Source organism: Pelodiscus sinensis, chromosome 1 (assembly GCF_052426305.1).
Source record: "Pelodiscus sinensis isolate ZL-2025 chromosome 1, ASM5242630v1, whole genome shotgun sequence".
Taxonomy (NCBI): Eukaryota; Metazoa; Chordata; order Testudines; family Trionychidae; genus Pelodiscus; species Pelodiscus sinensis.
In genome coordinates this window covers 241,757,352-241,773,396 of record NC_143052.1, presented here as the reverse complement: position 1 = coordinate 241,773,396, position 16,045 = coordinate 241,757,352, and the positions used below count along the sequence as shown (strand labels likewise).

The following is a 16,045-nucleotide window of genomic DNA, read 5'->3' as shown; positions in this document are numbered from 1 at the left end:
TGTCAAGGATATTCAGGTTGTCTATTTCTATCATTGTGTTTTATTAGTGTATTATGTTTATTTTTATTGATGTTTTGATTGATATGTTTTCTTTGCAATTAATTTTTAAAAAATGGGATCCCAAGGAGAAATGTGTTAGCTCTAGCTTATGCAATTTTTATATGTGTACAATCTTTATTCACCACCATTGTACTTATTAATTAGGACATAGTCTTTAGTTACATGATTTCCTGCTATATAATCCACAGGATTGCTGCCACTTTCAGGGCAAAGGATGACTGCAGCTCAGGGGGATGAATCAGGGCTGTGTAGTTAAATGAAGCTGTTGCCTGTAGGAACTCTGCCTCATTTGCTGCAGAAATTGGAAGGCATGTAATGAATGAGGTATGGGATTAAGAGCCAATCCCATGGAAAAGACCATGCTGTTTTATATTGAATTTCAGCGGGACTATACTACACTTGGTATAGACAAGTGTAGTAGAGTCCGGAGCTGGGCAAGTGGAGCTAGGTAAGACATTTAACCCAAACAATTCACAGATGGGCATTAATTGTGTGCTCCTCATTTTTTCTGAATGCCTGACTTGACATCCTGGGTTCAGATGTGCAGAAATGCTAGACATTGACGAGTCAGTGGGAGATGAGCTTTAAACACAGCAAATGCTACTATGTACTCCGAAAACATCAGGTCCTAGAGGTCTCAAATTCAGCACCCAAACGGAGTGGACACTTTCGACTTTAATCTCTCTCAGCTGGTGAGTGGGCATGTGACTTAAGAGGATCCTATAACACGTAGGTGATTGGGGGAGGGGGGGCTGGTGAATTAGGGTTTCACAGGTAACCATAATCCTGGCCTTTCCTAACTTTGGACTGTTTGACTTTGCACCCCTCTCCCCCCTCGCAACGCCCCTTTACCTGTCTGGGGGGCGGGGATAAGAGGAGATATTTAGGGATGAGGCCTTAGAGCAGGGCAGCAACACCCGCGGGGAAGTTCAGCTCGTGTCTCCCAACAGCCCCAGCCCAGGGCGCCTGACCCCTGCCGGGTGCATTGGAGGAGCCGTGCCGGGGGCGCTGGAGGTGTGAGGGGCCAGGGAGCTGGGCGGCAGGCGCTGGAAGGGGCTGAGCGCGCGGCTGGGTGGGGCGAGGGCGCGGTGTGAGTCTCTCCCCCCCCAGCTCCGCGGCACTGGGGCGCCCTAGGTCCGCGCGTCTCGCTCCTCCCTCTGCTCCAGCGGCGGCAGCCTCCCTCCGGCTGCTCCTCCCGCCGCCTGCCAGTCCGGCGCTGGGGGGCTGGCTCGCTGCCGGCGGGCGCAAAGCAGAGCGGAGCAAAGAGGATGCAGCCCCCTCCTCCCGCCACCCCGGTGCCAGCTCCCGTAGCCGCGCTGGATCCCACAGGTGAGTCCCCACCGCTGGGCACCGAGGGGGCGGGGGCCGGGCAGCTGGAGCCGGGAGATGCTCTGAAGTTCGGCTCGCCCGGAGGGGGGTGCCCATGGCCGGAAACCCGCCAGAGCCCCCTAAGGGTGTATAGGGGCCGTGGGCTTCTCTGCAGGGAGCAGCGCCTGCTTTCCCCTGCCTTAGCTGGGGCTCCTGCCGTCTCCAGAGCGCGGTCAAACCGTAACTTTCCTGCCCTGAGAGGACTGCAGAGCACATAAATCTACTGGAGGGGGGAATTAACTGGGGAGGATTCTTTCTTCCGGCTCCCTCTACCCCCAAACCCTGTAGCTGTGCAAGGAGCTACCCCGCAGGAGTCTCATGCTGCTCGGACAGTCGGGGCACAACACCAAGCTTTTTTTCTTTTCCAAATGTCACTCAAAACCAGCTTTTAAATGCAGCCGAGGTAGTTCTAGCAAAATGCAGGACAATGTAGCACTTTAAAGACTAACAAGATGGTTTATTAGATGATGAGCTTTTGTGGGCCAGACCCACTTCCTCAGATCAAATAGTGGAAAAAAATAGTCACAACCATATATACCAAAGGATACAATTAAAAAAAATGAACAAATATGAAAAGGAGGTAGTTCTAGTTACTCTTGTGTGTGTGTGTGTGTGTGTGTGTTGCTTAATCTGCCAGTGAGGAAGATGCTAGGACTCACCCATGTAGCCAATACACTGAAAGCAATAAACTTTGTGAAGATTAGTACATTTTGGATTTGACATTTCTCATGGCAACCTCGTGAGGATAACATGAAAGTACTATTTTCCCCCACCCCCGCGGCCCCACCCTATATTGCAAATCTTAATTTTTCACAGGGAAAGATCTATTCCCTGGTAGTCTCTATGGAATGCAATGCTGAAGATTTGCCGGTTCTCTTATAAAGGCTTGCACTTGCAATGAGGGAAATAATTTCCTGCTCAAATGAAGCCCAACGGATCTCTTTCTAAGGTCCTTCTTGGATAGCAGTCTGAAAGAAACATGACCGAATGCTTAACAACTGAAAGAGTAGTAGGGGAGAATGCAGACACCTTAATTCGGTTTGAAATGTAGAGTTTGTCTTTTATCTTTTTAATTAGTACACTTACAGTTTTTTTAAAAAAGGAACCTAATCTATATGATATGGTACAGTACTGGACATATTGGTGGGATGTAATAATCCCTCTCTACAAGTCAAATGTTGTTCTGCTTTTTCTTGTCACTCTCATTTAACACATTGGTATATTTAAAAAAATAATTTTATTTTTTCCATTTTAGCTGTTGCATTATTTTCAAGGAATCACTATAAGGATAATGGACCATAGAAACAGACTTGTGTGTATGTATGTGTATAGCGAATGTGGTAAAATATCCTTTTTTCAATTTGCTGAAAATTAATAGCTGCTATGCTTGAGCAGTTTGGAGTGTCAGCAGATCAGGGTATGGAGTTAGTTTTGTCTCTTTCTCTCTTATAGAAGGTTTATGACTACAATGGGAGTAGTCAGCAATAGATGCGATTCTGCTCAAACTTTTGAATGTTGCTGTTGTAATACCTGGATGACAATTGGTTTTATTTTTTATATTTTTATATTACAGTTGTAATTGCCTCATTGCTATACGAGGCTGCCTTTGAAAAGTTGTATTTTCTGTTCCTAAATGTATCATTTATGTTTGAAAATATAAATGAAATGTAAAAGAGAGATTAAATATTTGGTTATTTCCTCAAAGTTCTTCAAAGTCAAGTTAATAAAGTATTAGGGCTAATTCTTGTATCGTGTTCAGCGTGGTGTATGGAGATCTTGCCTTTACCAAAGATCAACACAGAGGTAAAAAAGGATGTATTAGACCTTTTCTTAAACTCCCATGTAACAAAAATATAAAACAGGGAATAAATGATAACATCAAAGATTTATTTAGGATATTCTCTGTGATGTAAGTTTTTATTCAGTTAAACTTTCATTTTATTTATTGATTAGCTAGTCATTTAATTATTTATTGGTGAAACAATTGTTGCCAAAGCAACGAAGTCATAGTGATACTTCACTATACTATAGCGGCTTATAGCTAAACTGTTTACAGTACAAATACACAGTTTTTTAAAGGTCTGCTCAAAAGCTTAGCACCATTTTTTAAGGACTATCCTACACAATATACACATTGGCTCTACAACAACACAAATACATGATGGAGATAAGTCAGCACTGATAAAAGCTGCTATCTTGTGCTTTGAAACAAATCAACTGCAACTTCATATGGTTTAATTAGTTTTAGCACACTGGACACATCAAGCATTTAATCAGAAAAGAAGGCATCACCAAAAGCAGGTCTGGTATCTCTTTTAAACATCTCAGCCCATCACATTTAGGTTTAGGAGGCAATGTAATATTAGTTCAATGTCATTAGTATTGCACATTTTAAAAATATATATACAATGAAAAATATAGGCAAGAAAGATATGGCATTGAAGTCAAGCCTGGAGTAATGAAACATTATTAATTTAGCTCCAAAGACATACATATCTCATCCTTTAAATATTAGGCTCATGGGTACAAAATATAAGATGCAGAGTCTGTATTAGCCCTTTAGTATTATATGTTATATTATACAGGGTTATCTTGTATTACATGATTCTTTGTAACACTGTGTAATGGAAAGCATTGACAATGTAACCTTTCCCCCTTAAAATGTTTTCCCTACAGTTCAGGGATGTTAATATACATTGTGTACAACATTGGAGACAAGACTCTTCACATCTTTGTCACCTTGACTAGAGCAAGGTGATGAAATGGGGATGTACTGGGAGATCAGCAAGAGTGACTTGTGCTGTGCACTTCCTCCCTTGCCACATTTCATTGCCTCTTATTTTTACCATTGTCTTCCAATGGGCCTGCTTGTGGGAGACGGTTCTTTGTTCTTAACAGGCATCCTTGCCTTAGCAAAGCAAGGTGGATTTAGACCTTTTGGAGTTGGACTGTAGATTATAGATTTTTTTTTATAGAGTCATGCCTCATAGATCTCTTTTACTACTTACACTTCTCATCACAGACTCGCTCCATTCTAAAATTATACTTTCCCCTTCACAACCTTTCTTTTAAGACTCTTGCCTTTAGCTCTAGGGTTGAATCATTTTACTCTGGCAGAAACTGAACTAAGGCATTCCTATCAAATAGCACATCTTTTGTCAATGCAGACACACTGGCTGTTCAGGGAGCCTTCAATATATTTACCTCAATTCCTGACAAATGGACAAGGGTTCTCTTGACTCTGTTTCCCCATCTCTAGGTGGCTGAGAAGGGTTTGAGCTTCTCCAAGTTCCTTCTGTTGACTCTCTGGATAATCTGTATTTTTCTTACCAAACCCAACTGCTGCAGGTGTATGTAAGCTTCACATGTCTTTCACCTCCTATCTCTGAGATTCTAAGAGGAAGGGTTCCTATTTTCTAATCTTTGTCCTGAACGCTTTTTCTCCTTCCACGGAAATGGTAGCACTGTGGTTTAGGGCCTCAAATAGCTACTTACCTGATAAATGTACATTAACAGACCAGGAGAGTGCTAGTCAATGTTCCCTATAATTTTTTTCATCCATTTGCAGAATACATTTTGTTGTGTGCAGATGTGCACCACCAGTAGAAGCACATGCTGTGGGCACTTTGAAAATCAGCTGGGCATCATTTGAATCTCTCCTGAGTGGCTGTCAAGCGCTCACCTTACAGGGAACTAGGAATGTTAAAAATTGTGAATGTGTGAACATGTGTCTGCTGAAATTTTTAACAATTACATGTTTATACTCTGAGGAGCAGGCTGGAGCTGGTGTTTATGGGGAGCTGACTTATAAAGAGGCAGCAGTGAAGGGGGCAAGTGGCTCTGTGGGAGCTGGTATGCACAGGGAGCTGGCTTGAAAGCCAACTTCCTGTGTGTAATGGCTCCTGCTTCCGCCCTCATCACACTCCGTGTTACTGCCTCTCTATCAGAGGCAGCAGCACGGAGGGCAGGCGGCTCCAGAGGAGCCAGTGCTTGTGGGGAGCTGGCTTTCAAACTGGCTCCCCCCCAAGCACTGGCTCCTGCCTGTTCCTCCAGGCTGCTGCCTCTGTGGGAGGCAGTGGAGTGGGGAATATGGGGCTCCATGGCTTAAAAGTCAGCTCCCCATAGGCACCGCCTCCCCCTTTGCTGCCTCTGTTACAGAGGCAGCGGGGGGAGGGGACAAGGGAATGCATGTAACCATTAGGATTAACATGTAAACCTGGTTTTACCAGTGAAATGTTCAAACAATTATATGCGAATATCCCTACAAGGAACATGGTGCTAGTGGGATTATTGCTTTTCTTGGACAGTTTAAGACTATACCTGGAGAAGCACAGATTAATGATGTGGAAATTAGCATTATTGATCTTCTTGGATTTTTATACAGTATCCGTCACTGTGGTGTCTATGCTTTATCACATTGCCAGCCAAGATTGTTGAGGAAAATTACCAGCACAATGTAATGCCATTAATAATTTGTGACTGTCCACATTTGATTCTTGATTTGAGCAGAGGTTTTAGTAAAGACAATTCTGCTGAGAAGACTTACCTTTTGTTTGCTTGATTCCTGTAATGCTTAGATACTAATAGAAAATGAGGGATGTCCAGTGAGGGCCAATTTAATATTTTACAACTCCACCTTGGTTTACTGTGCATTAGTTAACAGGGTCTGACTAACAGCTGCTGAGAGTGACTTCAGCAGTAACAGGTTGGATAGTTAATAGATTTGATGAACAACCTCCTGTACTTGTAGGGGCTAGCTACATTGGAAAGGAGTTTGACCCTAGAAAGAACTGACAGCAACATTACCTACTTCCTTTCCTCATTGTTCCAAGGGCCACTTTAATTCATGGCTGACACTCTATGGAAGCTCTTGTCCATGGAGACTGACTGAGGCATATGCTGTATCTAACCCTAGAATCTTTTCCCAAAGTATCATGGGAATACTTATGACTGTGCAATTTTGAATTGCTTTTGGCTGCACGTAACTGAAACTGAATCCTTCCCACCGTGCGATGGGTATTAAAAGAAAATCCCAAACAGAGTGGAGCTGTTCTCTAAAAAACAAAAGCAATGGAAAAATTTGGAGATGGCAGTCAATAAAACTGTAGCAAAAGGGAAGTAATAATGTTTTGCACTTGCAGCACATTCATCTGAAGATCTCAAATTGCTTTAGAGATAAGTCTAATCAGCGTTTATCAGGCAAAGTACTTAGTTGAGGCTCTAAACTACACGAACAGTGAACATTATCTATGTATGTAGTTCAGGATGAAAAATACTAGGCACATTTAATTTCATATTATCTTAACAGAATATTAATATTTATCTCAGCAAACTCCAGGGCTGCAATATATGTTACAGACTGGGCCACTGGAGTATTAGAAATGCTGAGTGTTCTCATAGACTTTAAGGTCAGAAGGGACCATTATGATCATCTAGTCTGACCCCCTGCACAGTGCAGGCCACAGACTCTCGCCCACCCCTCTTAGAATAATCCTCTCACCTATGTCTCAGATATTGACGCCTTCAAATACTTTGAAGGCCCCAACATGCAGAGAGTCCTTCAGCTGTGATCTGTGCCCAATGCTACAGAGGAAGGCGAAAAACCTCCAGGGCCTCTGCCAATCTACCCTGGAGGAAAATTCCTTCCTGACCCCAAATATGGCGATCAGCTAAACCTTGAGCATGTGGGCAAGACTCACCAGCCAGACACCCAGAAAGTTCCCTATAGCAACTCCTATCATCCCTCCATTGACCTATTTCCAACTGATCAATTAGTCAATTAGTTACCAAGATCATGTTATTTCATCCAACCATCCCCTTATCATAGAACTGGAAGAGACCTCAGAAGGTCGTCAAGTCCAGCCCCCAGCTCTAGGCAGGACCAATCCCATCTAAATCAACCCGGCCAAGGCTTTGTCAAGCCGAGACTTAAACACCTCTAGGCATGGAGACTCCACTACTTCCCTAGGTAACCCATTCCAATGCTTCACTACCCTCCTAGTAAAATAGTTTTTCCTAATATCCAATCTGGACCTCTCCCACCACAGCTTGAGACCATTGCTCCTTGTTCTGCCATCTGTCACTACTGAGAACAGCCTCTCTCCATCCTCTTTGGAACCTCCCTTCAGGAAGTTGAAGGCTGCTATCAAGTCCCCCCTCACTCTTCGCTTCTGCAGACTAAACAGACCCAAGTCCCTCAGCCTCTCCTCATAGGTCATATGCTCCAGCCCCCTAATCATTTTGGTTGCCCTCTGCTGGACCCTCTCCAATGCTTCCGCATCCTTTTTGTAGTGGGGGGCCCAGAACTGGACACAATACTCCAGATGTGGCCTCACCAAAGCCGAATAAAGGGGAATAATGACATCTCTGGATCTGCTGGCAATGCTCCTCTTAATGCAACCTAATATGCCATTAGCCTTCTTGGCTACAAGGGCACACTGTTGACTCATATCTAGCTTCTCATCCACTGTAACCCCCAGGTCCTTTTCTGCAGGACTACTACTTAACTGGTTGGTCCCCATCCTGTAACTATGCTTGGGATTCTTCCGTCCCAAGTGCAGGACTCTGCACTTGTCTTTGTTGAATCTCATGAGATTTCTAGTGGCCCAATCCTCCAATTTGTCTAAGTCACTCTGGACCCTATCTCTGCCCTGAAGCGTATCTACCTCTCCCCCTAGCTTAGTGTCATCTGCAAACTTGCTGAGGGTGCAATCTATCCCCTCATCCAGGTCATTAATAAAGATATTGAACAAAACCGGTCCTAGAACTGAACCTTGGGGCACTCCACTACAAACCGACCGCCATCCTATGTAGCCATTCTGAACTATCTAGCCCGTGCCGTGTGTAGCCGCGCGGCACAGGGTTCGCACTAGCCGGCTTTTAAAAATGGCGGCGCCGGCTTTACGCTAATGAAGCCCGGGAAATTCAAATCCCGGGCTTCATTAGCAAGTTCGGTATGCATACATTACCCCGCTAGTTCGAACTAGCGGGGTAGTGTAGACATACCCTATTAGAGGCAGCAAGGCAGGGGGGAATGGGAGCCAGTGCCCTTGAAAAGCAGTTCCCCATTAGCACTGGATCCACCTGTCCCCTTCCACTCCCATGCTGCTGCTTCTGAGAGAGGCAGCAGTGTGGAGGGGGGGGGGCAGCTTTCAAGCAGGCTCCCCCCACATGTGCCAGCTCTGCAGACCTGTCTGCCCCCTCTTGCTACCTCCTACAAAGGCAGTGAGGGGGGATAGGCAGGAGCCAGTGCTGGGGGGGAGCCAGCTTAAAAGTCAGTTTTCCCCAGCACCAGCTCTGTGGTGCCGCTTGCTCCCCCGCGCTGCTGCCTCAATCGGATAGAAGCAGCAGTGCAGGGGTCTGTGGAGGGGCTGGAGAGGCAGCCGCAAAGCAGCCTCTGTCCACGGCAAGTCTGGGTCTACAGCAGTCAGAGGCTGCTTCCATGAAGCAGCCCCTATCTATGGGGGCTCTGCATTCCCTGTGGGCAGAGGCTGCTCCACATCCCATGGAGCAGCCTCTGTCTGTGGTGGGCCCAGACTTGCTTTGGGCAGAGGCTTGTTCCCTGTCCTGTCAGGTCTGAGCTCCCAGTGGATAGAGGCTGCTTCACAGCAGCAGCTTCTGTCCACAGGGGTCTGAGATCCTCTGTATCAGAGGCAGCAGTGAGGGGTGACAGGCAGCCAGTCTGCATTGGGAGCTGGTTTTTAAACTGGCTCCCTGCATGGACTGGTTCCACCTGCCATCTGTGCTGCTGCCTCTGTAATAGAGAGGCAGCAGCACAGGTTGGAAGGGGTCTCCCTGGGAGTGGGGCTGGGAGCGCATTGGCTGCTTTCCCTGTCCCTGAGTTCTATTAAATAGTCATGTAACTGATAACATTTTGTGCGCTTACCCAACTATTCAATTACGCTACATCTAACATCCTTAATTTTTAGATAATAATGATTTATTATGTTTTTTTTTTAAATGCATCTTTATGGAAATTTGGTGAGTTATGGGCAGGTACTCTATAATAATAATTTGCCTCAAATTTAAAACAAGAAAATAATAAGCTTAAATTCCTCAGAGCAGGCTGTAATCTTTCACTCCTGGGCGGGGGGGGGAGTACCTGAATCCAAATCAAGATGAAATTAAACACATTTTACAGAACAGTTCTTGTTAAATAAGAGTGTAAGTATGATATATTACTATCCATTAACTGCATGATAGCTTTACTTCAAAAGGTCCTGATTAGTTTGCTTACCTGATGAATACAAAGAACAATTTTTTTTTCATGATAACAGAGCCATGCTTCTGTTAATCTTCTTTAAAATGTATGTATTTATGTGTTGTCCGCATAGATCCAATGGGAGTTTTGCTTAGGTAAGCATTGTTTAAGGTCTGCAGGATTTCTATTACAGATGTGAATAACAACTTCATTACAAGATTTACCTCAGATAACTGAAAAAATTATCGTCACTTCCGCTTAGTAAAACACCATCTTGTACTTGTGTAAAATGTATTAGTCTACTAAGCTCCAGCTAATTTTTATATAACTTAAGAGCCTGTCTCTCCTGCAAAGCCTTATCCCTTGGTGGAAGAAAGGGTTAAAAATGACAAAGATAGAATGACAACTTACTTCACACTTATACCGCCAAGATTTCAGTGAAAAGCTACTTCATATGTTTCCCCCAACAGGGCAATTTGCAAAACGAAAGAAGACTTCTCTTTGGTTCACAGTTTCTCTGCTGGTAGTGTCTGTCTTCATCCTGACGATAGGGCTTGCAGCTACCACAAGAACTGAAAATGTTACTGTTGGAGGATATTACCCAGGAATCATTGTGAGTACAGAAATGTATTTTAGATTAATCCACTATCACTGAGACACTTACGGCATAGCGTCTACAGTTTATGGGGAAAAAATTCAAATCTTGTTGCATTACTGGTGAGGGAAAAACTAAGTACAGGTTGGGCATCCCTGGTCCGGCACTAGGTTTGCCAGGTGTCTGGTATTTACCCGAACAGTCTGGTATTTTCGCCTCCTGTCCGGTAAAAAAAATTCAGAGAATACCGGACACCTAAATGTCCAGTATTTATTGGGTTTTTTTGTTTGTTTTTCCCCCCAGCCAGGAGGTGAAAATGCCAAGCTCCTGGCAACCCTACAAACACTCAGCGCCTGGCCTCTCTCCCCTCTTTCCCCCCCCCCCGAACCTCCTCCTGGCTCCCAACACCCCAAGCCCCCCGACCTCAGACCCCATGCTTACCTAGTTCTGCAAGGCTGCTGGCACAAAATGGCTGCCAACCAAGGGGAAGCAATGCTTCCCCTGGGTCTTAGGAACAGGGGAGAGATTGAGCACTATCTCTGCATTCACTCTTAAAGGTTAAAGGGGACATGGTGTTTTAATGCTGTTTTATTTTAATTATTTTTCCCCTCAACAATTTTGGTCCTGTCCCCCCCCCTTCTTTTTCCTTCAATAGAATTTTTTCCCGGTGTCTTTTTTTTGGGGGGGGGAGGGGCGTGTTCAGTATTTTTGTTTCAACCATCTGGCAACCCTATCCGGCACCCTTGGGACCTGAGTGGTCTTGGATGAGGGAATCTGCTGGACCAGGGAAGGTCCCCTGCCACTAGCCCCCTCAGCCTGCTGCTCCTCCTCTCCTCCAGCTCCTTTGGCCCCACTGCTGGCTTGGCCCCTCTGCCATAACTGCTGCTCCAGCCAGCATGGCAGCCCTGGCTCTGGCCCCACTACCAGGGAACCAGCCCTATTGCTGGCCGGTACGTGGCCCCAATCAGGTTGCTGACCTGCCATGGTCCCAGCTGGGTTGCTGCAGCCCCGGTTCCACTGCCAAAGCCCCCAGTGGGCTTCCCCTATAGGGCTGCTGTGGCCAGGCTGCCATGGCTCTATTCCTGCTGCAGTGGCTCTGTCGCCACTGCCGGGCCAGGCTGGCATGCAGCTCCCATCGGGTTGCTGCAGCACAACTCCACTGTCAGGTCAGCATGCAGTGACTGCCCTGGCCCCAGCTGGATTGCCAGTCTGCCCCTACCACAGCCCTACTACCGCTGCCAGGCTGCTGATGCCCGGCCCTGCTACTATCAGCCTTGCCTTGCCTGGGGCTTTCAGCTGCTGGACCTCCTGTCCTGGGGTTCTTTTGTCCAGCAACATCCGTGGCCCAGCTGGACCACAAAGGTTGCTGGAAGAGAGAGTCCCGGTTTAGGGAGATGCAACTTGTAGCATAATGCTCAGATCTAGTTCTATTATGTTTTGATACAGATGTAGACCCTAATCTTGCAATTTATGCATGGCAGCAGACCAAGGTGCCATGTGGAATTCACTGAATTTAAATAGGTTTCTGCACAGGTGCAGGGACTTAATTTCAGGAACAGGCCATAACTTTACTGCATGACTTTCAAGCCATTTAATTCATTGTCACAACTTCAGCTCATAACTGGACTTTTAAATAATCATTTAGTACAAAAAAGAATAAGAATACTACTGCATATTCTGCTTTTAACTAATTCAAAAGGTGGCTTAAGATTGACTTTAGTTTCATTGACTTAAATAGAATGGATCATTCACATGCTTAAGTACTCTGCTGAACTGGAACCTGAATGACTTTCAGTGTGATATTGTTGATAATATAATATTTTAAGAGGAGGAGTGGGTATATATTGATAATTAGGCATACATTTTGCATTGCCAGTCATTTGTATATTAGAATTGTTCTTTCTAACTAAGTTCTCTTATATTTCAAAGTCATGCTGAAAACATATTTGTTAGAAGGATTAATTTTAGGGTACTAATCTATAACAAGTGGCATTTAAAATGGAATTAAAATCAGTTCCAGGAATAAAATTTTGAAAGAATCCATTGTCTTTGGATCGTACTAAAATAAATAGATTAATGCAATGGCATTATTGTTACATCGTTATTTGTAATTGAAATTAAAACATTAAAAAAAGAATAAACTTTCTATGGTCACTTCCTTGGAGGAAATTTAATGGGTAATAAGTAATACAGTTCATGTGCACAAACCAGTTAATTGCTGCAATTAGTTCATTTTAGGGAGAAAATATCTGTGTACTAAACAGAAAAAATATATTGCTCTAGACCATTTATTAAAAAATGAAGTCTTAGAGTTTTTATTTAATAGGCTAACAGAATATCTAAAAATGATCAGAATAGTCTGAAAATGAAATGTTTTATTAATTTTTTCCCTCTATTTCATTTTAAGGCTATTAAAGCTGATGAAATTTTGTAAAAGCAGAAGCATATTTTGCACATTTTCAGCTGATCATGGTAGTAACTGGGAAAGAGCAATGCCGAGTACATCGATGTCACCTGTATTGATATAATTGCAAGTTCTGATAGAGTGGGTTCTCAGGCAGCTTCAATTCCCATTGGCTTGAGTGAGAGCTGAAGATGCTGAGCAATGTGTGGGAAAAATTATCCCAAAGGAGTATTCCCATACCTATTCTGTTCCCATACCTATTCTGTTCCCATTTTTCCTTCACTAGTAACATTTTGTTCAGAAAGCCTGACTGACAATTCCTTTCCTACTGTGTGAATGCAGCAGACAACACATAGATTTATGGTACATTAGTTTAGGAAGTATCAGAGCAGCTGAAAATGAACACATTTGTAAGATAACATTATGGTTTTTCATTCTTAGTGTGATAAACTAAATGTTTATTTTTATGGAGCAATGAAAAATAAGACTGCTTGCGAAGAGAGAAATTTAAATTGGAATTAAAAAATGGAGAATGGTGGCCTGCTCTCATGGAATTCAGTAACTGTGCTCTCACTTCAGTGGGTCAGGAGGGCACCAAGTGCACAGTAGGCTTGGCTCAAGTGATTTTGGTCTTTTAAAAAATACCATTTAAAATGACATATTCCCCTCAGTTATCTTAACACTAATGAGCCTACTTCTAACATGCACAAAAACACAAGTATTTGTAGAACTATGGACTTGGTAATTTGTCAGTGAAAAATTCTCTTTATCCACATCTTTAGTTTATATTAATAATCAGCTTTAGTGACCTCAGTCCCCCAGATGGCTGATGTAGGAAGACTTCTGTGCCCACATGGGGTTCCTCTCAAAGTTTATGGAATTCTGCATGGGCTCTGGGTTCAACCTGTACCATGCAGCTTGTAGGATCAGACTCAGCGCTTGTTCAAAACAAACCAAAAAGACCAGTCAACCAACCAAACGAAGAGGACCCTTAACAACTCCCCTCCGCTCTGTAAGTTTTGTCTGTGTTGTTTTGTTTATTACAGTAGCACCGAGAGTGCGACTGAAATCAGATCCCTGTGGTGCTAGGCAGCGGGCAGACAGACAGCTCCTGCCCCAAGGAGCAAACTGTCAGACTTGAGCAGTTTGCTCAATGTGACGTACAAACAGCAGGAACTTGGTGGTGGTTTACGAACACCTTTATCTGTGCTGTGATTATTTTTGCGTGGTCTTTATTTATCCTTTTTGTTTTCCCTATGGGTGCGTCTACACCGCAGGGCTCAGCTCAATTTGCACAGCTTATTTCGAGTTATGTCAGTTGCATAGCTTATTTCGAAATTGGGAGCATTTAAGCTATTTCAAAATAACTATATCGAAATAAGATATTTTGAAATAACGCTATAGTGTAGACCTACCCTAACTAAGCACACATACGTCACTCATACCTAAACACTATCACTACAAATGCAGAAGTATTTGTAATTACAAATCACACAGTTCTGAAACATCTATCACTTGCATCAGAAAACACTATGACATAGGGCTGGGTAGCCAACAAAACATGGTGGCTACGTCTAGACTGGCATGATTTTCCGCAAATGCTTTTAACGGGAAAGTTTTTCCATTAAAAGCATTTGCAGAAAAGAGCGTCTAGATTGGCATTGGGGCTTTTTTGTGCAAAACGGTTTTTAGCTGTCTACACTGGCATATGGTGATCATAAGTCACTAACACTGTTCTGGTCTGTTTCTGCCTTGATATCACTGATAGACACAGGCAGCCTGTCTGATGCATCTTCAACTGCACTAGGCCATTCCTTTCTGCTAGTCAGGCTGGCTGGTAGGGTACACCGAGGCACATTCCATTGCATAAGGATTATTATTATATTCCTATACAAACACTGGAATACTCATTTTAGCTTACTTGGCTACAAGCTCAAGCTATTGCCTAAAAAAGAGAGTGTGGCTATTTTGGCCCTAACACAGACTCGGGGTAAACCACCTGAGTCCAAGCAGGCCCACCCCTTGGTTCAGGCTTGGATGGATACCTGAAGCTATGACCTGTGCCACAATGGCCATGCTGCTATTTTTAGGACAGTAGTTCAAGCTAAGCTAGCACAGGCCTGTCCACTATTGGTTGGAATCACACATCCCAGTTGCAGTGTAGACATTCCTTCTTCTTGGAGGAAGGAGTAACTCAATCTGAATCTTATTTCTTCCTCTTACCACTGTTTGTTGTGAGATTTACAGTAAAAGAAGCACTGGACTCTTCAACCATACAGCTTTTTCTTAGGGCCATCTTTTATAAAATTTTGTAATTTTAAAAAAGATAAACATTATGATTTTGGGGACTGGCATTAAAATAGAATATCTAGTTTCTGAAGATGTTGCTGTTGTCTCTCACATTCTATTCCTGGGTGAATTCTACACCAAAAAGTTAAATTTTTGCACCCAGTGCTTTAAAATGTTGCAAAAATCTGCATATTTTATTATTTAAAATAATGCAATATAATTACACTGGTTTCAATTATTTTGGTAGTTTTATTTAAAATGCAGTACAGTGGATGGAGAATGAAATTGGAGAGCACTGGAGGAAATCCCCCAACCTGGTCTTTCTAATGGCAATATAGCTATCCTTTACTTCTAGTTATTAGTCAACAAATATATGCAGCCATATGCTCAGTCTTTAGGTGAGTGAGGGCTGGTGACTCAAACTCACAATTTATATTGACTACAGGCCATCTCCAGAAAGATCAGTAACAGTTCATGGACCACATTTTGATAGGAATTTTTTTCAGTCCAAAAATTTAGACCAGTTCTAATCTCTAAAGTACCATAAGCATTTATAAGGCCACACTGTCCTTTACAATAAGGCTCCTTTACACCATACTGGCAATGTAAAGGAGAATTAACATTTTTATACTCAGAGAATTCACTAAGAACAATGGGAACAATTCACTAGGACTAAGTCATCAGGCTGCTACATTCTGCACTGCCTAAAGGGACAGAGCCTCTCCGACACCACATCATAATCATCATCAACAACCGTGGGCTCAACGACTGTTGGTGTCCAATGCCTCCCTCACTATTTCCTTCCATCTTTCCCTGTCCAGTGCAGAGTGACTTCGTTTCTGTAGACTAGCTCCATACCAATTTACTATATCATCTACCCATTCTCTGGGGTCTGCCTCTCCTATTCTAACTATCCATTATGCCCAATACCAGGGTCTTAACTTTTCGCTAGTCGATCATTCTGCAGATATGCCTGAATCACACATCTACATCCTCATACACACCCCAAAGCCAAGTATGCTGCAAGCACAGAGTGTCTGTTTCTCTCACATGCATGACTGCCCAGCCCGCCCATCCTGTCCATCATTCTGTGTCTCTGTCAGCTGCTCTGGGTGCCCAAACCAGCATG

The 16,045-nt window shown here is 43.6% G+C and overlaps 1 protein-coding gene across 2 annotated transcripts in view; it reads left to right on the top strand.

Annotated features, from left to right (window-relative positions):
- The first annotated feature begins 837 nt into the window (after positions 1-837).
- The window catches only part of TMEM255B (transmembrane protein 255B), a 120,129-nt gene continuing 104,921 nt past the window's right edge, over positions 838-16,045 (top strand). The window contains exons 1-2 of one of the 2 annotated variants that reach the window (XM_075918391.2): positions 838-1,389; positions 10,099-10,241. In XM_075918391.2, the coding sequence (XP_075774506.1) occupies positions 1,329-1,389; positions 10,099-10,241 (204 nt within the window). In that variant the 5' untranslated portion in view covers positions 838-1,328. The remainder of the gene's footprint in view (positions 1,390-10,098; positions 10,242-16,045) is intronic. The other variant, XM_075918372.2, reaches the window with a different exon arrangement.